This window comes from Lipotes vexillifer, unplaced genomic scaffold (genome assembly GCF_000442215.2).
Source record: "Lipotes vexillifer unplaced genomic scaffold, Lipotes_vexillifer_v1.1 scaffold1578, whole genome shotgun sequence".
Lineage (NCBI taxonomy): Eukaryota > Metazoa > Chordata > Mammalia > Artiodactyla > Lipotidae > Lipotes > Lipotes vexillifer.
In genome coordinates, this window is record NW_006782730.1 from 213,538 (window position 1) to 239,347 (window position 25,810).

The window sequence follows — 25,810 nt, forward strand, 5'->3', positions numbered from 1 at the left end:
CTGAAATACAGGAACTGTATTTTCTACATTTTTACGAATCAAAAGACCAGAATACTAAATTGAGGGAAAGAAATTCTGTTTTATCTTAACACTGCTGCATAATGGCTATATGAACTTCAGCAAGTAACTCTTAGAACCTCAGTTTACTCATGCACAACGTGATGAGATATGTAACTTCTAAACATAATTATTGAATTAGAACACTTGAAATTTTCCAAACATTTTAAAGTCCCAAATACACATGAAAAAAAAATTTTATCCTGAATACATACCTAGCTAGGTGGTAAAAATAAATAAGAACTCTTAGAACCTCAGTTTACTCATGCACAACGTGATGAGATATGTAACTTCTAAACATAATTATTGAATTAGAACACTTGAAATTTTCCAAACATTTTAAAGTCCCAAATACACATGAAAAAAAAATTTTATCCTGAATACATACCTAGCTAGGTGGTAAAAATAAATAAGATTCTTAAAACTGTCAAAAGATTGTAGTAAACAAAGGCGAAAAAACGAAGTGCATGATTCTGACTTGTTTAAGATCTGGAGTTGAAAGCAAAGAAGTGAACTTAAATTAAATGTTTAATTTAACAAATTAAATTTTAATTTATTGCTTAAAATTAAGCAATAATCTATAATCAAAACATCGTGTGAAGCACATGAATACTAATACTCCTGAACAGTTCTGTAACACTCCTATGTCTTCATATACAAAAATATTTTAAAGTTTACTAAACTAAAAGTTAATTTCCATCTATGTCCAAAAGACCAAAATGTTTATAAAATTTCATTTTATTAGAGAGAAGTCTGTAAAGAAGATATAAGCAGCATAATCACTTTCCTTAGTTAATACCATCCTTACATATTAGTCTATTCTTTCGTAAGAAAAAGAATGCCAGGGGCTTCCCTGGTGACGCAGTGGTTGAGAATCTGCCTGCCAAGGAAGGGGACACGGGTTTGAGCCCTGGTCCGGGAAGATCCCACATGCCGCGGAGCAACTGGGCCCATGAGCCACAACTACTGAGCCTGCGTGTCTGGAGCTTGTGCTCCGCAACGAGAGGCCGCGACAGTGAGAGGCACGCGCACCGCGATGAAGAGTGGCCCCTGCTTGCCGCAACTAGAGAAAGCCCTCGCACAGAAACGAAGACCCAACACAGCCAAAAATAAATTGATTAATTTTAAAAATAATAATAATAAAAATAAATAAAAGTCATAATACTGGGGGAGACGAGGGGAAGATAGCGAAAGAGTAAGACGCGGAGATCACCTTCCTCCCCCACAGATACACCAGAAATACATCTACACATGGAACAACTCCTACACAACACCTACTAAACGCTGACAGAAGACCTCAGACATCCCAAAAGGCAAGAAAGTCCCCACGTACCTGGGTAGGGCAAAAGAAAAAAGAATAAACAAAGACAAAAGGATAGGGACGGAACCTGCACCAGTGGGAAGGAGCTGTGAAGGAGGAAAGGTTTCCACACACTAGGAAGCCCCTTCGCGGGCGGAGACTGTGGGTGGCGGAGGGGGAAAGCTTCGGGGCCGCGAAGGAGGGCACAGCAACAGGGGTGCGGAGGGCAAAGCGGAGAGATTCCCGCACAGAGGATCGGTGCTTCTCTGCTCACCCGCCAGGGTGGGCGGGGCTGGGAGCTGAGGCTCGGGCTTCGTCGGAGTGCAGGGAGAGGACTGGGGTTGGCGGCGTGAACACAGCCTGCAGGGGGTTAGTGCGCCACGACTAGCCGGGAGGGAGTCCGGGGATAAGTCTGCACCTGCCAAAGAGGCAAGAGACTTTTTCTTCCCTCTTTGTTTCCTGGTGCACGAGGAGAGGGGATTAAGAGCGCTGCTTAAAGGAGCTCCAGAAACAGGCGCGAGCCGGGGCTAAAAGCGCGGACCCCAGAGACGGGCATGAAACGCTAAGGCTGCTGCTGCCGCCACCAAGAAGCCTGTGTGCGATCCCAGGTCACTATCCACACCCCGCTTCCGGGGAGCCTGTGCAGCCCGCCACTGCCAGGGTCCCGGGATCCAGGGACAACTTCCCCAGGAGAACACGCGGCGCGCCTCAGCCTGGTGCAACGTCACGTCGGCCTCTGCCGTCACAGGCTCGCCCCGCACTCCGTACCCCTCCCTCCCCACATCCGGAGTGAGCCAGAGTCCCCGAAGCAGCTGCTCCTTTAACCCCGTCCTGTCTGAGCTAGAAACAAACGCCCTACAGCGACCTACACGCAGAGGCGGGGCCAAATCCAAAGCTGAGCCCGGGAGCTGTGAGAACAAAGAAGAGAAAGGGAAATCTCTCCCAGCAGCCGCAGAAGCAGCGGATTAAAGCTCCATAATCGTGCTTCCCTGGTGGCGCAGCGGTTGAGAGTCCGCCTGCCGATGCAGGGGACACGGTTTCGTGCCCCAGTCCCGGAAGATCCCACATGCCGCGGAGCGGTTAGGCCCGTGAGCCATGGCTGCTGAGCCTGCGCATCCGGAGCCTGTGCTCCGCAACGGGAGAGGCCACAACAGTGAGAGGGCCGTGTACCACAAAAAAAAAAAAAAGTTCCACAATCAACTTGATGTACCCTGCATCTGTGAAATACATGAATAGACAAATAATCATCCCAAATTGAGGAAGTGTACTTCGAGAGCAAGATTTATGATTTTCCCCTTTTCCTCCTTTTGCGAGTGTGTATATATGTATGCTTCTGTGTGAGTTTTGTCTGTATAGCTTTGCTTCCACCATTTGTCCTAGGGTTCTATCGTCCTTTTGTTTTTTCCTTTAAAAAAATTTTTTGTAATAATTATTTTTATTTTAATAACTACTTTATTTATCTTAGTTTATTTTATCTTTTCTTTCTTTCTTTCCTTCCTTCCCTCCTTCCTTCCTTCCTCCCTCCCTCCCTGCTTGCTTCCTTCCTTCCTTTCTTCTTTCTTTCTTTTGACGTTTTCTCGCTTTTATTCTGAGCCGTGTGGATGAAAGGCTCTTGGTGCTGCAGCTAGGAGTCAGTGCTGTGCCGCTGAAGTGGGAGAGCCAACTTCAGGACACTGGTGCACAAGAGACCTCCCAGCTCCACGTAATATAAAACGGCGAAAATCTCCCAGAGATCTCCATCTCAACACCAGCACCCAGCTTCACTCAACGACCAGCAAGCTACAGTGCTGGACACCCTATGCCAAACAACTAGCAAGACAGGAACACAACCCCACCCATTAGCAGAGGGGCTGCCTAAAATCATAAGTCGTCCACAGACACCCCAAAACACACCACCAGATGTGGATCTGCCCACCAGAAAGACAAGATCCAGCCTCATCCACCAGAACACAGGCACTAGTCCCCTCCACCAGGAAGCCTCCACAACCCACTGAACCAACTTTAGCCACTGGGGACAGACACCAAAAACAACGGGAACTACGAACCTGCAGCCGGCAAAAAGGAGACCCCAAACACAGTAAGATAAGCAAAATGAGAAGACAAAAAAACACACCGCAGATGAAGGAGCAAGATAAAAACCCACCAGACCTAACAAATGAAGAGGAAATAGGAAGTCTACCTGAAAAAGAATTCAGAATAATGATAGGAAAGATGATACAAAATCTTGGAAATAGACAAAATGCAAGAAACATTTAACAAGGACCTAGAAGAACTAAAGATGAAACAAGCAACGATGAACAACACAATAAATGAAATTAAAAATACTCTAGATGGGATCAATAGCAGATTAACTGAGGCAGAAGAATGGCTAAGTGACCTGGAAGATAAAATACTGCAAATAACTACTGCAGAGCAGAATAAAGAAAAAAGAATGAAGAGAACTGAGGACAGTCTCAGAGACCTCTGGGACAACATTAAACGCACCAACATTCGAATTATAGGGGTTCCAGAAGAAGAAGAGAAAAAGAAAGGGACTGAGAAAATAATTGAAGAGATTATAGTTGAAAAGATCCCTACTATGGGAAAGGAAACAGTTAATCAAGTCCAGGAAGCACAGAGTCCCATACAGGATAAATCCAAGGAGAAATACACCAAGACACATATTAATCAAACTGTCAAAACTTAAATACAAAGAAAACATATTAAAAGCAGCAAGGGAAAAACAACAAATAACACACAAGGGAATCCCCATAAGGATAACAGCTGATCTTTCAGCAGAAACTCTGCAAGCCAGAAGGGACTGGCAGGACATATTTAAAGTGATGAAGGAGAAAAACCTGCAAACAAGATTACTCTACCCAGCAAGGATCTCATTCAGATTTGATGGAGAAATTAAAACCTTTACAGACAACAAAAGCTGAGAGTGTTCAGCACCACCAAACCAGCTTTATGACAAATGCTAAAGGAACTTCTCTAGGCAAGAAACACAAGAGAAGGAAAAGACCTACAATAACAAACCCAAAACAATTAAGAAAATAGGAATAGGAATATACATATCGATAATTACCTTAAATGTAAATGGACTAAATGCTCCCACCAAAAGACACAGATTGGCTGAATGGATACAAAAACAAGACCCATATATATGCTGTCTACAAGAGACCCACTTCAGACCTAGAGACACATACAGACTGAAAGTAAGGGGATGGAAAAAGATATTCCATGCAAATGGAAACCAAAAGAAAGCTGGAGTAGCAATTCTCATATCAGACAAAATAGACTTTAAAATAAGGACTATCAGAAGAGACAAAGAAGGACACTACATAATGATTAAGGGATCGATCCAAGAAGAAGATATAACAATTGTAAATATTTATGCACCCAACATAGGAGCACCTCAATACATAAGGCAAAAACTAAAAGCCATAAAAGGGGAAATCGACAGTAACACATTCATAGTAGGGGACTTCAACACCCCACTTTCACCAATGGACAGATCATCCAAAATGAAAATAAATAAGGAAACACAAGCTTTAAATGATACATTAAACAGGATGGACTTAATTGATATTTATAGGACATTCCATCCAAAAACAACAGAATACACATTTTTCTCAAGTGCTCATGGAACATTCTCCAGGATAGATCATATCTTCGGTCACAAACCAAGTCTTGGTAAATTTAAGAATACTGAAATTATATCAAGTATCTTTTCCGACCACAACGCTATGAGACTAGATATCAATTACAGGAAAAGATCTGTAAAAAACACAAACACATGGAGGCTAAACAATACACTACTTAATAACGAAGTGATCACTGAAGAAATCAAAGAGGAAACTAAAAAATACCTAGAAACAAATGACAATGGAGACACGACAACCCAAAACCTATGGGATGCAGCAAAAGCAGTTCTAAGAGGGAAGTTTATAGCAATACAATCCTACCTTAAAAAACAGGAAACATCTCGAATAAACAACCTAACCTTGCACCTATAGCAATTAGAGAAAGAAGAACAAAAAAAAACCCCAAAGTTAGCAGAAGGGAAGAAATCATAAAAATCAGATCAGAAATAAATGAAAAAGAAATGAAGGAAACGATACCAAAAATCAATAAAACTAAAAGCTGGTTCTTTGAGAAGATAAACAAAATTGATAAACCACTAGCCAGACTCATCAAGAAAAAAAGGGAGAAGACTCAAATCAATAGAATTAGAAATGAAAAAGAAGTAACAACTGACACTGCAGAAATACAAAAGATCATGAGAGATTACTACAAGCAAACTCTATGCCAATAAAATGGACAACCTGGAAGAAATGGACAAATTCTGAGAAACGCACAACCTGCCAAGAATGAATCAGGAAGAAACAGAAAATATGAATAGACGAATCACAAGCACTGAAATTGAAGCTGTAATTAAAAATCTTCCAACAAACAAAAGCCCAGGACCAGACGGCTTCACAGGAGAATTCTATCAAACATTTAGAGAAGGGCTAACACCTATCCTTCTCAAACTCTTCCAAAATATAGCAGAGGGAGGAACACACCCAAACTCATTCTACGAGGCCACCATCATCTTGACACCAAAACCAGACAAGAATGTCACAAAGAAAACTACAGGCCAATATCACTGATGAACATAGATGCAAAAGTCCTCAACAAAGTATTAGCAAACAGAATCCAACAGCACATTAAAAGGATCATACACCATGATCAAGTGGTGTTTATTCCAGGAATGCAAGGATTCTTCAATATACACAAATCAATCAACGTGATATACCATATTAACAAACTGAAGGAGAAAAACCATATGATCATCTCAATAGATGCAGAGAAAGCTTTTGACAAAATTCAACACCAATTTATGATAAAAACCCTGCAGGGAGTAGGCATAGAAGGAATTTTTCTCAACATAATAAAGGCCATATATGACAAACCCACAGCCAACACCATCCTCAAAGGTGAAAAACTGAAAGCATTTCCACTAAGATCAGGAACAAGACAAGGTTGCCCACTCTCACCACTCTTATTCAACATACTTTTGGAAGTTTTAGCCACAGCAACCAGAGAAGAAAAAGAAATAAAAGGAATCCAAATATGAAAAGAAGAAGTAAAGCTGTCACTGCTTGTAGATGACATGATACTATACATAGAGAATCCTAAAGATGCTACTAGAAAACTACTAGAGCTAAACAATGAACTTGGTAAAGCAGCAGGATACAAAATTAATGCACAGAAATCTCTGGCATTCCTATACACTAATGATGAAAAATCTGAAAGTGAAATCAAGAAAACACTCCTATTTACCACTGCAACAAAAAGAATAAAATACCTAGGAATAAACCTACCTAAGGAGACAAAAGACCTGTATGCAGTAAATTATAAGACACTGATGAAAGAAATTAAAGATGATACAAACAGATGGAGAGATATACTATGTTCTTGGACTGGAAGAATCAACATTGTGAAAATGACTCTACTACCCAAAGCAACCTACAGATTCAATGCAATCCCTATCAAACTACCAATGGCATTTTTCACAGAACTAGAACAAAACATTTCACAATTTGTATGGAAACACAAAAGACCACAAATAGCCAAAGCAATCTTGAGAACGAAAAACGGAGCTGGAGGCATCAGGCTCCCTGACTTCAGACTATACTACAAAGCTACAGTAATCAAGACAGTATGGTACTGGCACAAAAACAGAAGTACAGATCAATGGAACAGGATAGAAAACCCAGAGATAAACCCACGCACATATGGTCACCTTATCTTTGATAAAGGAGACAGGAACGTACAGTGGAGAAAGGACAGCCTCTACAATAAGTGGTGCTAGGAAAAATGGACAGGTACATGTAAAAATATGAGATTAGACCACTCCCTAACACCATACACAAAAATAAGCTCAAAATGGATTAAAGACCTAAATGTAAGGCCAGAAACTATCAAACTCTTGGAGGAAAACATAGGCAGAACACTCTATGACATAAATCACAGCAAGATCCTTTTTGACCCACCTCCTAGAGAAATGGAAATAAAAACAAAAATAAACAAATGGGACCTAATGAAATGTAAAAGCTTTTACACAGCAAAGGAAACCATAAACAAGATCAAAAGACAACCCTCAGAATGGTAGAAAATATTTGCAAATGAAGCACCTGACAAAGGATTATTTTCCAAAATTTATAAGCAGCTCATACAGCTCAATAACTAAAAAACAAACAACCCAATCCAAAAATGGGCAGAAAACCTAGACATTTCTCCAGAGAAGATATACAGACTGCCAACAAACACATGAAAGAATCCTCAACATCATTAATCATTAGAGAAGTGCAAATCAAAACTACAATGAGATATCACCTCATACCAGTCAGAATGGCCATCATCAAAAAATCTAGAAACAATAAATGCCGGAGAGGGTGTGGAGAGAAGGGAACACTCTTGCACTGCTGGTGAATGTGAATTGGTACAGCCACTATGGAGAACAGTATGGAGGTTCCTTAAAAAACTACAAATAGAACTACCATATGACCCAGCAATCCCACTACTGGGCATATATCCTGATAAAACCATAATTCAAAGAGAGTCATGTACCAAAATGTTCACTGCAGCTCTATTTACAATAGCCCTGAGATGGAAACAACCTAAGTGTCCATCATCGGATGAATGGATAAAGAAGATGTGGCACATATATACAATGGAATATTACTCAGCCATAAAAAGAAACAAAATTGAGCTATTTGTAATGAGGTGGATGGACCTAGAGTCTGTCATACAGAGTGAAGTAAGTCAGAAAGCGAAAGACAAATACCGTATTCTAATCCATATATATAGAATTTAAGAAAAAAAAAAAATGTCATGAAGAACCTAGGGGTAAGACCGGAATAAAGACACAGACCTACTAGAGAATGGACTTGAGGATATGGGGAGGGGGAAGGGTAACCTGTGACAAAGCGAGAGAGTGGCATGGACATATATACACTACCAAACATAAAATAGATAGCTAGTGGGAAGCAGCCGCATGGCAGAGGGAGATCAGCTTGGTGCTTTGTGACCACCTAGAGGGGTGGGATATGGAGGGTGGGAGCGAGGGAGATGCAAGAGGGAAGAGATATGGGAACATATGTATATGTATAACTGATTCACTTTGTTATAAAGCAGAAACTAACACACCATTGTAAAGCAATTATACTCCAGTAAAGATGTAAAAAGTAAAATAAATAAAGGGAATAATTAGATGGCAAAAAGTCAAAATATTGTATAAAAAAAAAAAGAATTCCAGTTAACTTAAGGCCATGATTTTTAGTACAAAATGAAAAAGTTAATCTCAAAAGCAATATTTAAATCCCAACTTAACTATGGAAGTAATGTTTTAATGTATATTTCAGCATAAAACTAAAACATTAGCTTCAACGCTCTGAGCAGCACTTGCAGTGCCCATACCCTTTCTTCAGGAAAGTAGCTTGGGCAGCTCCTTATATGTGGTTCATGGTATTTCAGGTCATATGACCTTGTGACCTTAGCCACAGCTGACTAGGTCAGGGAAACAATGCCAGCTCAATGCTATGCCACAGTCTATCACCAGTGACCTATCACACTGTCTTGCACAAGAACTGCCCAAAACTGTTACAAACAGACACTGTTCTCTTTAGGAAAGTGGGTGTACAGGACAGAGCAGAAGCCTTGAGACAAAAAAGCCAAGAGTGAAACAAACAAGGAGCAAGTGAAAAGGAGAATGAGAGTTAATCCATAGTGGCAGTAAGAAAAAGTAGCAGACAGAGATGCAGGACCTGAGTTATAGGAAAGGGTGATTGTTAGGATATTATAGTAGGCCAAGCCATATTCCACTGTCCCACGATACCTCTTTGACTGTTAAGACAGGTGTTTATGTATCCTCACTGCCCCACATACCCTTAAGTGGTTATCTCTGAAATAACCTGTATCTCTCATCCTTCTGAAAAAGACTGACATTCAAACTCTTCTCACATGCTATATTTCTCAGATTGTTATAGGAGACATAAGTCCATTAAAAAAATTTTTAGTATTATATATGTTGAGTCACATATGCTACATATTTTTTAAAAAACATTACAACTAAGGCACAGACCAAGGAACAAATTATTTAACTCATTTCTTAAGCATTTAATACGGTACATAACACTATGCTAAGGCTAGACATTCAAATATTAAAATATTATCATTCCCCCTGGGGCACAGAGATATATTATATATAAAGTCTTGAAATTTGGTGTGTCTTGGGGGGGGCACCACTGCCTGCCCCTGGTCCTTTTTTATTTTCTGAAAAATCACTCTTGGGACTGCCGTCCTCGCTGCTGGGGGCATAAGCCCCAGCCCCTGCACCACCCCTGCTGCTGCCTGGGCAGGGGGAAGGGGGGGCACGGTGCCTGTAATTATTAAACATGAATTCAATTAAAAAAAAAAAAATATTATCATAGCCTTCAAGGAGCTTAGTCTTATACGAATGAATATGAGGAAGGGAAAAACTATGTAGAAAGTATTCTAATGGAAACATCTATAGGATATTAAAGAAATGAAAAAATTAAAAAATAAACATTCTGGGACTTCCCGGGCAGTCCAGTGGTTAAAACTCCACGCTTCCAATGCAGGGGGCGCATGTTTGACCCATGGTCGGGGAACTAAGATCCCACGTGTTGCACACTGTGACCAAAAAAAATTAAATAAAGTAAAATAAGTAAATATTCTGCTCTGTCAGAAGGGCAGGAGAGGACTTCACAGAAGAGTTGACTAGAATCTGCTGAGTGACTAGAACATTCTGAGTTAGGGAAAAAAATGTGCAAAGGAATGAATGTGAGAATCTCCAGCACACTTAGGAACAGTAAGTAGTTCAGTGTGATTAGTATCCAGAATATAATTTTTTGGAATGACAAAAGGTAAAGTTGATAAAAAGCAAGTAGAGGCAATAACATGAAGGGACTTACATGCCACATTTAGGACTTAAGACTTCATTCTCTTTTGTGTTAAGGAAGTACTGAATAATTTTATCGGGGGAAAAAATAATCTGATGTTTATTTTATAAAAAAGAGAAGACACGTAAGTTTCTTATTTTCAATAATGGCAGACTAGGACTTCCCTGGTGGTGCAGTGGTCAAGGACCCGCCTGCCAATGCAAGTGACATGGGTTTGAGCCCCGGTCCGGGAGGATCCCACATGTAATGGAGCAACTGGGCCCATGCGCCACAACTACTGAGCCTGTGCTCTAGAGCCCGCGAGCCCCAACTACTGAGCCCGCGTGCCACAACTACTGAGGCCCGCGCACCTGGAGCCCATGCTCCACAACAAGAGAAGCCACCGCAATGAGATGCCCACACACTGCAATGAAGAGTAGCCCCCGCTTGCCACAACTAGAGAAAGCCCACACGCAGCAATGAAGACCCAACGCAGACAAAAAATAAATTAATTAATAATAATAAAATAATGGCAGACTATGTTTTTAGCTTACCATTAAGAACTAAAACTGTTGTATAAAATGTAAAAATGTCTCAAAAGCATCAAAGAAATGATAGTATGGAGAAAAACACCAAGCCAAAAGTAAAGCACAATGAACCCAAAGAGAAAAGAAGCAAATCCACTTGTAATCTGAGATCACTTGCTAGTCCTGGAAAACTAGATACTACATTTTGATAGCCTCTGAGACAAAGTGGAGGAGGAGAGTTAAAATTGATTAATTTAATGTTGTTCTTGGACTAGTAATGATTTCTGCTGCCAGAGAAAAACAAAACAAATCCTCTCTGAAGGACTCAAATATTCTAAAAAATAACTTTTCAAATAAAATGTCCAACACACAGCAAAAAATAACCAGGCACCCAGGAAAACTGAACTCCATTAGATAGAACCAGCAAGCACCACCAAGATAAACATACCCACAAAGACTACAAATACTGTACCTACCAGAGTAAGGCAACAGAATACTTCAGCAGAATATATTCAAAGAAATCAAAATCAGGGAACAAGAAATAGGTCATATAGCACTTTAGGAAAAGAAACATAGAACTTCTAAAAATAAAACATAAAATAACCAACACTTAGCCAAATAATAATAGACTATTTTAAACACAGGAAGTGGTCAGGAATAAATTAATGAAGTAGATAACCAATCAGAAAAGAAGTCCAGAGAACAGCAAGGAAAGGAAAAAAAATGTAAAGTAAGGAAAAGAGGGTAAGTGACTTAGATGATAAAGAAAGATGAGTATACATTTAATCAGAATCGAAGACAAAGGAGAGAGAGAATGATACATACTTGAAGAAAGCACGGCTCAGAAATGATGAAAGAGATAAACTCACAGATGGAAGAAGAAAAACAAATTGCACATGAAATGAATAAAAGGAAACCATTCTGAAACTGAAGGAAATCAAAGAGAAAAACAAATATCATATGCTAACACATATATATATGGAATCTAAAAAAAAGAAAAAAAATGGTTCTGAAGAACCTAGGGGCAGTACAGGAACAAAGATGCAGACATAGAGAATGGACATGAGGACACAGTGAGGGGGAAGTGTAAGCTGAAACGAAGTAAGAGAGTGGCATTTACATATATACACTACCAAATGTAAAACAGATAGCTAGTGGGAAGCAGCCACATAGCACAGGGTGATCAGCTCGTGCTTTGTGACCACGTACAGGGGTGGGATAGGAAGGGTGGGAGGGAGATGCAAGAGGGAGGGGATATAGGGATATATGTATACGTATAGCTGATTCACTTTGTTATACAGCAGCAACTAACACAACAATGTAAAACAATTATACTCCAATAAAGATGTTAAAATAAGTAAATAAATAATTTTTAAAAAAGAAACCAGAGGAAACCTGCAGATTACCTTCAAAAGACCAGGGCAGAATGACAGCTTCTCAACAACTAAATTGGAAGCCAGAACACAATATGCCAAGTATAGAAAGGAAGGGAGGGAGAGAGGGAATAGACAAATAATTCATTTTAAAAATAAGCAAAAGATATGAATAGACATTTCTCCAGAGAATACATACAAATGGCCAATAGGCACAATAGAAGATGCTCAGTATCATTAGTCATTGGGGACATTCATACCAAAACAACGAGATAGTACTTCATAACCAATAGGATGGCTATATTAAAAAGAAAAGAAGTCTTGGCGAGAAAGAAATTGAAACCCTCATATATAGCTGATAGGAATGTAAAATGGTACAGCTGCTTTGGAAAACAGTTTGGCACTCCTCAAAAAGTTTTTTCCAGCTCTGTTGAAATATAATTGACATAGAACATTGTTTAAGTTTAAGGTGTTCATATATTGATTCGATATGTCAAAATGTTAAACACAGCATATGACCTAGCATATATATTCTCAGGTATATACCCAAGATAACCAAAAAAAACACGTCACACAAAAACTTGTACACAAATGTTTGTAACAGTTTTTATTCATAATAGCCAATAAGCGGAAACAAGTATCTATCAACTGATAGGCAAGCAAAATAAATGGATAAACAAAAATGTGGTATATCCGTACAATGGAATATTATTTGGTCATAAAAAGGAATTGAGTACTGACACATGCTACAACATGGATAAACCCTGAAAACATTATGCTAAGTGAAAGAAGCCAGACAAAATAATGCCACACAATGTATGATGCATTTATATGAAATATCCAGCATAGGCAAATCCATAGACAGACAGCAGATTAGAAAGCTGGGGAGGGGCGAGGGGGAAGGGGGTAGGTGGAGTGATTACTACTGAGCGTAAGGTTTTTTTCTGGAGCAATGAAAATGTTTTGGCATTAGACAGCGGTGATGATTGCACAACCCTGTGAATATAGTAAAAACCACTCAGTTAACACTTAAACGTGTACTTTAAAGTGGTGAATTTTATAGTATGTGACTCATAATTCAATTTTTTTTAATGAAGGCAATTTCAACTTCTAACAATGATGGAATAATAGGGCAGAATTTACCCTCCCATCTTAAACAACTAGGAAACTGAACAAAATACATGAAATAAAATTTTCAGACAACAGATACTGAAAAATAGCACAGGAGAAAGAAAATAAAGAAAATGAGCTTAACAACTATCCCAATTTACTGCCGGAAGACAATTTTCCAGCTGAAGCAGAGCAAAGGCAAAAAGGACAGTCTCTCTGAAGTGTGGAAACAGATCAGATTTCAGGAAAGCCAAAAAATGCTAGAGTTTATGGGCAGAGAACTGGCCAGGAAGGAGAGGTTGGGGAGATGTGCAGAAAGATGGCCTCAAGTCTCTGGCTAAGTGCCAATTTGTGCATGTGTAAGAGGAAACACAAGGAAAGAAACACTGAAACAATGCACAGAGCTCATAGTGGAAAGCCATAGTAGTAAACATGGCTAAACTACCCCTAGGCTAAAGGATGCTCTGAACCTGCACTAACAAAGATTTAAAACCAATCCTTGCGGACTTCCCTGGTGGTCCAGTGGTTAAGAATCCTCCTTCCAATGCAGGGGACGTGAGTTCGATCCCTGGTCAGGGAACTAAGATCCCACATGCCATGGGGCAACTAAGCCCACGCGCCACAACCAGAGAGCCCACGTGCCGCAACTATTGAGCCCATGCACCACAACTAGAGAGAAGCCCGCACACCACAACAAAAAGTCCCTCATGCTGCAGCAAATATCCCACGTGTCGCAAAGATCCTGAAAGCCGCAACTAAGACCCAATGCAGCTAAATAAATAAATAAATAAATAAATATTTAAAACCAATCCTCAAAAAGGTCAGACTAATTTCAAGTAACTTAACTGTGAACAAGAATAAAGTCCAACACCATTTCAAGGAAATTTTTTAAAATCCAGACCCCTGAACACAAAACACACCTTTCCAGTATAAAATCAAAAATTACCAAGCATGAAAAGAGGCATAAAAATAAAACCCGTAACAAGAAGAAAGGTCAATTGACAAAAACTGACCCAGAAATAGCAAAGATTAAAATACTAAAACATCTATTATAGCTGGGGTCCCCAGTCCCCAGGCCACAGACCGGTACCGGTCCGTGGCCTGTTAGGAACCGGGCCACACAGCAGGAGGTGAGTGGCGGGTGAGTGAGCGAAGTTTCATCTGTATTTACAGCCGCTCCCCATCGCTCACATTTCCACCTGAGCTCCGCCTCCTGTCAGATCAGTGGCAGCATCAGATTCTCATAGGAGCGCAAACCCTGCTGTGAACTGTGCATGTGAGGGATCTAGGCTACGCGCTCCTTATGAGAATCTAATGCCTGATGATCTGTGGTGGAGCTGACGCAGTGATGCTAGCTCTGGGGAGTGGCTGCAAATACAGATTATCATTAACAGAGAGGTTTGACTACACAGAGACCGTAATAAGTCAACTGCTTGCAGACTCATATCAAAACTCTATCAGTGAGTGGAAAGTGACAATTAAGCTGCATCTGGTGACAGGCTTTACAGTGGCAAGTGAGTTGATGTACTTCAACTGTACAACTGCATGTGGTGGCAGGCTTTAAGTCAGAAACTGACACTTATTTCAGTCTGCGTGTGGCCTGCCCATTATTTTATTTACCACTTCTGTCCGCACCTCTTTCCTGCACTGTGCACTTCTCTCAGTCACAGTGTGGGTAAGCTCACAAGCTAACCCTAGCCAAAATGAGTAAAAAACAAATGTCGCTGGAGAGCTTTTTTGAAAGGGGGAAAGACCCAATGATGAGACAGCAGAAGACTCTAAGACTGCCAACGAAAAGAAAGCTACATTTAAAAGAAAATACCAAGAGTCCTAATTAAATTACAGGTTCATTGCCACAGGTGATTCACATTCTCAAAGCCCGCTCTGTATAATATGTGGCAACTAGCTATCCGAGGAAGACATGAAACCTTCAAAGCTGTTTTGCCACATGGAGACCAAGCACCCTGCATTAAGACAAGCCTTTGGAGTTTTTCAAAAGAAAAAAACGTGAACACGAAGAATAGAAGCAATTATTGAAGGCCACCACTTCATCAAATGTGTGTGCACTGATAGCATCATTCTTAGTGCCTAAACGCATTGCTAAATCTAAGAAGCCCTTTGCTGGGCTTCCCTGGAGGTCCAGTGGTAAAGAATGCGCCTTACAATGCAGGGGACACGGGTTCGATCCCTGGTTGGGGAAATGAGATCCCATATGCTGCAGGGCAACTAAGCCCACACACTGCAAGTACTGAGCTTGCGCGCCTCAACTAGAGAGCCTATGTGCCACAAACTACAGAGCCCACATGCCCTGGAGCCTGCGCGCCACAGCTAGAGAATAGAAAACCCGCACACCACAACTAGAGAGAAACCTGTGCATCGCAACAAAGAGCCTGCGCGCTGCAATGAAAGATCCCGCGTACCTCAATGAAGATCCTGCGTGCCACAACTAAGACCCGATGCAGCCAAAAATAAAATAAATAAATAAATAAAAAATAAATCTTTAAGAAAAAGCCCTTTACCATTGGTGAAGAGTTGAGCCTGCCTGCTAAGGACAACTGTCATGAACTTTTAGGAGAGGCTGCAGTTCAAAACGTGGCACGTGTTCCTCTTTTGGCTAGTACCATAACTAGACGAATTGATGAAATAGCAGAGGATACTGAGGCACAATTGTTAGAGAGGATTAATGAGTCACCACGGTATGCAATCCAGGTTGACGAGTCTACTGGTGTCGACAACAAGGCAACAATGCTTGTTTTTGTGTGATATATCTTTCAGGAGGATGTGCATGAGGATATGTTATGTGCACTTTTGTTGACAACCAACACAACAGCTGCAGAACTCTTCAAGTCTCTGAATGATTACGCATCAGGAAAAGTGAATTGGTCATTTTGCGTCGATATATGCACGGACAGAGCGGCTGCCATGACTGGATGGCTTTCTGGTTTCACTACTTGGGTCAAAGAGGTTGCTTCTGAACGTGAGTCTACACACTGTGTCATCCACAGGGAAATGCTGGCTAGCTGAAAAATGTCACCTGAACTTAACGTTTTGCAGGATGTGATTAAAATTATCAGCCATATTAAAATACATGCCCTTAACTCACGTCTGCTCCCGCAGCTCTGTGAGGAGATGGACGCAGAGCACACACGTCTTCTCTTACACACAGAAGTGAGATGGCTTTCTAAAGGTAGATCACTGGCCAGAGTTTTTGAGTTATGAGAGCCACTCCAGAGATTTCTTTTAGAGAAACAGTCACCCCTGGCAGCACATTTCAGTGCCACAGAATGGGGTCGCAAAACTTGCTTACTTGTGTGACATATTCAACCTGCTCAACGAACTCAATCTGTCACTTCAGGGGAGAACCACCACTGTGTTCAAGCTGGCAGATAAAATGGCTGCATTCAAAGCCAAACTGGAATTATGGGGGCAATGAGTGAACACTAGGATTTTTGACACATTTCAAATATTAGCAGAGATTTTGAAAGAGGCTGAGCCAGGGCCTTCTTTCCCCCAGCTGGTGCATGATCACCCATCTCAGCTTTCAAAAGAGTCTGAGCATTACTTCCCAGCCACAAAAGACCCCCGAACTGGGAAGGAGTGGATCTGCGACCCATTTGTGAATAAGCCCAGTGAATCGACTTTGTGCTAGAATAGGATCAACTGCTTGAGATCGTAAATGACGGTGGCCTTAAAAGTATGTTTGAGACAACTTCAAATCTCCATACATTCTGGATTAAAGTCAAGGCGCGATATCCTGAGATTGCCACAAAAGCACTGAAAAGGCCGCTTCTGTTTCCAACATCCTATCTTTGTGAAGCAGGGTTTTCTGCAGTGACAGCAATCAAAACGAGATTACAGAGTAGACTGGACATAAGCCACACACTTCAGGTGTCACTGTCTCCCATCACCCCCAGATGGGACCATCTAGTTGCAGGAAAACAAGCTCAGGGCTCCCACGGATCCTGCATTATGGTGAGTTGTATAATCATTTCATTATATAGTACAATGTAACAATAGCAGAAATAAAGCGCACAATAAACGTAATGCACTTGAATCATGTGAAACCACCCCCCCACCCCCACCTCCCCGGTCCGCGGAAAAACTGTCTTCCATGAAACCGGTCTCTGGTGCCAAAAAGGTTGGGGACCGCTGTATTACAGAAGTTATAGGTTTGGGTTCCTTACATTGGATCATAGCAAACTGTAAGGATAAAAGGTTTCTTCCTGTTCTCTATTAAGAGAAATAATTTTGAAATCTAAAAAGTTAGTAATACACTGAAATAGTAAGAGTGAAAATAATTCACTTGAATAGTAGTTTAGATTTTTATTTTATAAACTGAATATCTTCTTTTAAAGCTCTTTAGTATTTTTCCCATTTTCTCTCATATTCTCTTACTTCCTCAGAATTCATTCTCTTGAAATTTGCTCGCTTATAAATACAAAATGAAGTAAAAGTACAAAGAAATGACAAGTGAGGACCTACCTGAAGTCTTGCTAGTTGAGCAGTACGGGCTACTATTTTATTGTATGGCTCAACAATTTTTGATTTCATCCTAAAGGAAAAACAGAAAGAGGAGTGACAAAATCATCTTCAAAATATCAATGGATAAAATTCGTTCCATTTCATTCATTTACAAAATGAACAACAGTACCTATCAACAGCTCCCTGTAAAGCCCCAATTCTTGTCTGCATCATCTGAAGGACACCTAGGAAAACATAACAGCTTACATTACTTTACAAATTTACGAGGGTTCAAATTGGGTAAAAAGTTAAAAGAAAAAAATAGAGAAATTTTTCCATTTTTTTCTGCCATCATCATAATCCAACCAGTATCTTTCACCTAGACTACTGCAAAAACCTCTAACTAGTCTTCCCCGTCCTAACCTTGCTCCACTAAAGAAGTCTGACAAGGAATGGGGAGTGACTGCTTAATGGGTACAGGGTTTCCATTTGAGGTGATGAAAAAGTTCTGGAACTGGATAGCGATGGTTGCACAACACTGTAAATGTAATTAATAGCACTAAGTTATATAGTTTAAAATGGTTAAAGTGGTAAATTTCATGTTAATGTGTATTGTACTACAATTACAAAAAAAAGAAGTGTGCGACTTCGCTGGTGGTGCAGTGGTTAAGAATCCACGTGCCAATGCAGGGGACACGGTTCAAGCCCTGGTCCAGGAAGATACCACATGCTGCAGAGGAACTAAGCCCATGCACCACAACTACTGACCCTGCACTCTAAAGCCCACGAGCTGCAACTACTGAGCCCGTGAGCCACAACTACTGAAGCCCACACGCCTAGAGCCCCTGCTCTGTAAGGAGAGAAGCCACCGCAACGAGAAGCCCACGCACCGCAATGAAGAGTAGCCCCTGCTTGCCTCAACTAGAGAAAGCCCACGCCCAGCAATGAAAACCAAACACAGCCAAAAAATAAAGAAACTTATTTTTTTAATTATATTAAAAAAAAGCCTGAGTGATCTTTGGAAGTGCAAATTACAACACTCATCTGCTAAAACCCTTCCCCAGTCTCCCCTTTGCTCCTATGTTAAAACTAAAGTCCACGGCTTGGTGTACAAGGCCCTGAACGATCTGGAAATGAGGTACTCTCCTCCTGGTATACTCTCTCTAACCCCCAATGCTAGATAAATAATAAATATGGACAGCAAGTATATTATTGCCTTTACTCTCTACTTACATAACATGATGAAGAACTGTTTATAAAATTGTAAAATTATTTTCAGGAGGACAGATCTGAAATTTTACTTTTTTATATGCCTAAAAATGGGCTTTCCAATATTACAGATTTCATTATTTTGAACTATATTCTTTAAAACTCAGTTTCTATATTCAACTGGCATAGCTGTAGTTTTGAAACATAGCATTCTAAATAAATTTAAGTATAGAATGTTGTCATATTAGATGAAGTAATTTCAGAATTAATTAATACTCCTAACTGCATACAAATGTTTTAATATGGCTCAGTCCAATAGAATCCTTTCTGGACCCAAGGATTTCTGCCGGTATTATGGTTCACTGACCTTAAACCTCCAAGAATGAACTGGCTTTCCTTGTTATCATCACTTCCTCACATCTTATTCTCTCCACAACCCACTCGCAACACCTTTCACACATATGCCACCAAAACAGATTTTGTCAGCGTCACCAGAAATCTCCAAGGTGCCGAATTCTATTGTCAGTTCTGTCTTGATCTTGTTCTAACTCTCAGAAATGCATGACACGTTGAACCACTCCCTCCCTAAAACATTTTTTTCTCTAGGCTTCCAAGTCATCAACCTCATGGGCTCCCTCTGATGGCATGAGTTGCTCCCACTCCTTCTCTGTTGGATCTCTACATGCTGGAGTACTCCAAGATTTGGTCCTCAGCCATCTTCTCTTCTCCATCTAGAATCTCTCTTAGGGATTTCATTCAACCCCAATGTTTTAAACACTATCTGTTCAATAAAATACTGATTTTATATACACACATATGTACATACATCTATATAGATTTTCTTTATACCTGCCTATCTATACACACACACACACACACACACACACACGCACACAAATCTCTAGCCCTGAACTTTCTTATGACAAATTTAAGACACCCAAATAGATAACTTCTGCCCCACCATGATCCTCTCCAGTGTGATGTATCTGTTACTCATACCATCATCTATCCAATTTTTCAGACTAAAATCTTAGGAATCACTGTTGGTGACTTTTTTCCCTCAGACTTTTCATTTCCCATCAACAAATCCTATCAGCTCTACCCCCATTTTATCCCATTCACTTCTCTCTCTTTACATCCACCACTAATTCAAGGCACCATCAACGTCTACTACTCTAATAGCTTCTAAATTGGTACCCCAGATTCTACTCTTGCCTTCTTATAGAGCCACCAGAGAAAACTTTTTAGAGCATTAATCACATAACATTTCTAATTAAAACCCTCCAATTGTTTACCATTGCATTTAGAATGAAAATCAAAATTCCTTCCCAAGAACCTCATCTGCAATTCTTTCCCTCATTCACTAAACTCTAGTCATACTAGCCTTTTCTTTCTGCCCTTCAAACATGCCACGCTAATTCCATTTATTGGTCCCTCAGCTTACCACACTCTCCTCCCCAGACAGTCATGTGGTAGCTCTTTCTCATCATTCAGATCTCAGTTCAAATGTCATCTTCTCAAAGAAGCATCTCCTGCCCATCCTAGCTAGTAAGGAACTCCCATTCTTCTACCTCATCATCTATTTTATTTTCTTTTAGGACTTAAAAGTACCTGAAGTTCCCTACTTACACATTTTTCTTTTTTGGTCTAATTCCCTACCTAGAACATAAATAACATGAGAACAGTGACTCTATTGTTCACAGGTGTCTGGTATCTTAACAAGTTCTCAATTACTATTTGACTGAATGAGCAAATAAATAAAGAAATTAGGCTATCCCTTTTTAATAAAATAGGCTTAATTAAATATACCTCCAAAACTCCATAAGGACAGGGACTCTGCATATTGTTACAGCTGCCTGGAATCTAACAAATTCTCAATTAAAATTTAAATGCATAAATAAACAAAAAATGAAGAGAGAGTAAATTTTAATAAAATAGGCTAAATAAATATATCTCCAAATGAATTATATGGCCAAAATTTTAAATATATAGGAGAAAAAGCAGATGAAGTAGAAGTTGGGGTAACACATTTTCAAATATAACCCACATCTCAAAAAGTTTAATAAATGATTAGAAATACACATCATGCTAAAATGAATACTAACTGATTCATACTTTGACTTAAGTTCAAATAATATGGAGAATAGTCTTAGATTATCATAGGAATTCAGAGAAGTCAGCCTTTCTACTGTACACAGTCACCCAATGGATAGTCATTCTAACTCAGTCTAACAGCATATTTTAAATGTTTTAAACACTGAAAAGCACTCTGGGGAAAATCAGCACACTATAGAACTAAACACACATAGGGAATTCCCTGGCTGCCCAGTGGTTAGGACTCGGCACTTTCACTGTGGTGGCCCAGGTTCAATCTCTGGTTGGGGAACTAAGATCCTGCAAGCCATGTGGTGTGGCCAATTTAAAAAAAAGGAAAAGAAAAAGAAAACCACAATGAGAAGTATTTCTGTTGTGATGATTCATCTACACCTATATACACTCAAAATCAATGTACTACCGTGACATCCCTATGGGTTTCTACAAAGGAAAAAAACCTTTATTCATTTGTTTACAAAAATTACCATTGAAAACAAGGTATTATTTACTTGCTTCCAGAAACATATAAAAATATTATGAGATTAAAGAAAATTAATTTTCCATAATAAGTCAGCACCTAGAGCCTCTTAATTTTCCCATGAACATAATCTGATATCTATCCTAAATATTCAAATAACAAACTGTTATCTCCAACATACTATGTTCTTCATCAGGATGCCTTAGAAACAGTGCACATGCTGAAAATAACATCTTTGAGTGCACATAAGAAATACTAGAGGAAGCATTAAAGAATACTGCATCACAGAAAGCAATATCCTTCTTCCTTAAGAATGTCATCAACATAGGGAAAAATCACTTAGCTTTCTTTTGATGTACAATGATCAACAGTAATCACAACACAAGTGATAATGGAAAATACAATATTAACATTTCATATTTATGAGATGTAGTTTAATTTAATATAGAGAATGATAAATTCATAAAAGATGTAGTCAAACAAAAATAAGAGAGTTCATAATAAAAATCCGTATTATCATTCTACTATACTTTCATTTTTGAAAAGCATTTCAAAGAAATAGGAAAGAATTCAAGCCTATTTCCACTACTTTAGTGGAGTTGATTTTGTTTTCGTTTCTTTTTTTTTTGTCCACGCCACACGGCTTGCTGGATCCTAGTTCCCCAACCAGGGACTGAACGTGCGCCCATAGCAGTGAAAGTGCGGAGTCCTAACCACTGTAACCACTGGAATTCCCCTGCTTATTTGTTTTAATTAACTAACAGTTATAAAAGCACTAAATATGTGCCAGGAATTGTTCAAAGCATTTTGTTAACTCATTTAACCCTCTAAATAACATATTAGTACATATTAATACTCCTCCTTTATAGATAAAACTGAGGCACAGAAAGGTTAGGTAAGTTGTCCAAAGTCACACTTCTAGTAGGTGGGAAAGCAAGGATTTAAACCCAGAGAGTTTAGCTCAGGGGTCAGCAAAGTTTTATTAAAGTTTTGTTGGAACACAGCCACACACATTCGTTTCCATATTACCTGGCTGCTTTCACCCTGTAACAGCAGAGTTTAGTAGTTGCAACAGAGACAGTATGGCCTACAAAGTCTAAACTATTTACTTTCTGACCCTTCACAGAAGAAGTTTCCAAGCCCTGGGCTAGCTCTGTACAATGTGTAATAGTTAATGGAAATATACCTTCCAAAGACTCAATCCCAGTTGCTTGTGCCAATAAATCTTCATGTCTTGCAACAACCTGAAAATCGAGAATGAATAATCAGCACTCCAAGTATTAAGTATTTTGATTTGTAACCACAAAGTAGAATTGAAGGACTCTCTCTTTATGGAAAGTGGGAAAATGCTAATACAAAAAATACAGGTTATAAAGGTGTGTTTGAGCTGAATGACTGGTGGGAACATAAACACGCTATAGCTCAACACAGAGCCAAAGACGTCTTTTCATTAGCCCCGTGGTTTCCTAGGGGGATGTGCAGGAGAAGCTGTGCCCAAACTGAAAAGCAAAAACCAGCTAATTCTTGCCATGCTAATTAATACACGCTTCCCTTTTAAAGAGTGTTTTCAAACATCAGGTTCTTTTAGTTCTTGCATTTAATTCAGCATCATCAAGACCACATTCTAATTTGGAAAGATAAAGCAGAGTCAGCGCCTCCCTAAACACCTCTCTGCTTCCAGCTTCCTAATGTCACAGCAAATCCTCTTCCCTGCAGAAGACTGGTATTTTTAAGAAAATTAGGGCAGTATGAATAGTCATATCAAAAAAAAAAAACCATAAAAGTTAAGAGTTAAAGGCTACATGCAAGAGAGTCCTAGAAACACCAAGAAATCAAGCAAATCTTTAGAACAATGCAGGAATCCTTATTATTTTGTACCTTTATTACAATGAATAAGAAGTTTCATGTCTAGTCTGTAAACTGAAGCTCCTAATCAGCAAAGATCCGTTCAATGGAATGCCTAAATCCTCTACTTTGTCCTGTTTCACACATCACTTGTCATTCTAGCAAGTTCCTCTATCACATATCTAAAATAAGTGTTAAGGGCTTCCCTGGTGGCGCAGTGGTTGAGAGACCGTCTGCCGATGCAGGGGACAAGCGTTCGTGCCCCGGTCCGGGAAGATCCCACATGCCGTGGAGCGGCCGGGCCCGTGAGCCATGGCCGCTGAGCCTGTGTGTCCGGAGCCTGGGCTCCACAACGGGAGAGGGCGTGCCAGTGAGAGGCCCGCGTACCGCAAAAATAAAATAAAATAAAATAAGTGTTACTTTTAGTCTCCTATGTCTCTTGTCCAGAAGACATCTGAGTTCTCCCCAGTCCACTGATATGGTCATTAATGTGTCCATCCTAACAAAATGAATATTTTTCTAATTCTCTATTCTTTGTCCCTTGTGATACTCTGGAAAGGTTGAAAAGCCTAAAACTACAATTTCAGACTCCCCTTTGGTCAACTGGATGAATTTCCAAGAGATTTAGAAGACAGAAGAAAGAGGAAAACTATCTTCCCATTACTGTTTCAGCTAGTAAGCAAAGACCTGAGACCTGAGGATTTAGAGATAGTTGGGATAGCCCTATAGATCATTCCAGAGTTCAGTTACCAAGCATCCAGAAGCTGAACTTTAGCAGTGGCATGGGAGGTAACAGCAGGAGCTTCCAGGTCTCTGTGTTGCATCTGTGGTAGATCCTTCAACTCATTCCATTAGCTGTCCATCCAATCCTCTGTATTAAATATCTTCCTGCTTTAAATACCTACAGCGGTTTCTGCTTCCTGTACTAAAGCCCTGACTAATACATACTTCGGTACACCTTTTGTAACTTTAATCATCTCAATGATATATATATATATATATATACACACATATATATATATATTTTTTTTTTTTTTTTTTCGCGGTACGCGGGCCTCTCACTGTTGTGGCCTCTCCCGTTGCGGAGCACAGGCTCCGGACGCGCAGGCTCAGCGGCCATGGCTCACGAGCCCAGCCGCTCCACAGCATGTGGGATCTTCCCAGACCAGGGCACGAACCCATGTCCCCTGCATCAGCAGGCGGACTCTCAACCACTGCGCCACCAGGGAAGCCCCGATCTCAATGATATTTTAAATTATTTTTATTATATTTTACTTACTGGTTTGGTTAGCATTATCCCAATTTTGCTTCTGCAGAAAAACAATTGTAGCAGGTTCAGATCTCATACCAGGAATCAGAGACTTCCTCCACCCTACATCCAGAACCACTGTAAGCATAACTTGCCCCCTCTAGGAGATGTTAAACAGATTTTAAGTTTTTACTGATTCCTTCAGAGAAGGTACTATATGCAAAGAATAAGGAAAATGCCAACCACAAAAAGGCAGAAAGAATTTCAGGTGGCTCCTGCAAAAAGCTACCCCCTGAGAAACCTAGGCAGAGTTAAGTGCACTTTCCCCTGCTCCCACAGACACTTTGTACTATTCTATTTAAAACAGGCATCATTTGCCTGTCATTATTTCTGCCTGTATCTGCCACTGGTCTGTGAATACTTGGAGAGCCAGGAAATGTTTTCATTTTTCTATCCGCAGAGCCTAAAGCAAAGCCTGACAATTAAAACTGTCCTATAAATGTTTCTCAATAAGTATTAATCTCTAATTATATAATCAGAATTTTAAACTGACCTTAAAAGTCACCCCAGTCTGAACTATGCTGCTCTTTTTTTTTTAAAGAACTGTCTGTAATATATACTTCTATCTTTTTTTTTTATAAATTTATGTATTTATTTATTTATTTTGCGGTACATGGGCCTCTCACTGTTGTGGCCTATCCCGTTGCGGAACACAGGCTCCGGACACACAGGCTCACAGGCCCAGCCGCTCCACGGCATGTGGAATCTTCCCAGACTGGGGCACGAACCCGTGTCCCCTGCATCAGCAGGCGGACTCTCAACCACTGAATTTATTTATTTTTTATTTATTTTTATTTTTGGCTGTGTTGGATCTTAATTGCCATGTGCAGGCTTTCTCTGGTTCTGAAAAGCAGGGGCTACTCTTCGCTGCGGTGTGCAGGCTTCTCATTGCGGTGGCTTCTCTTGTTGCGGAGCACAGGCTCTAGGCATGCGGGCTTCAGTAGTTGTGGCACGTGGGCTCAGTAGTTGTGGCTCGTGGCCTCTAGAGCGCAGGCTCAGTAGTTGTGGCACACAGGCTTAGTTGCTCCACAGCACGTGGGATCTTCCTGGACCGGGGCTCAAACCCGTGTCCCCTGCATTCACAGGTGGACTCCTAACCACTGCGAAACCAGAGAAG

General features: G+C 40.1%; 1 protein-coding gene across 1 annotated transcript in view; it reads right to left on the reverse strand.

The window, feature by feature from the left end:
* The window catches only part of LOC103084041 (conserved oligomeric Golgi complex subunit 5), a gene marked incomplete at its 3' end in the record, with an annotated part of 235,716 nt that overhangs the window by 203,513 nt on the left and 6,393 nt on the right, over nucleotides 1-25,810 (reverse strand). Inside the window, exons 3-5 of the mRNA XM_007455380.1 lie at nucleotides 22,726-22,783; nucleotides 17,949-18,003; nucleotides 17,780-17,849 (exon numbers count right to left, since the gene is read on the reverse strand). Coding sequence (XP_007455442.1) covers nucleotides 17,780-17,849; nucleotides 17,949-18,003; nucleotides 22,726-22,783 — 183 coding nt within the window. The remainder of the gene's footprint in view (nucleotides 1-17,779; nucleotides 17,850-17,948; nucleotides 18,004-22,725; nucleotides 22,784-25,810) is intronic.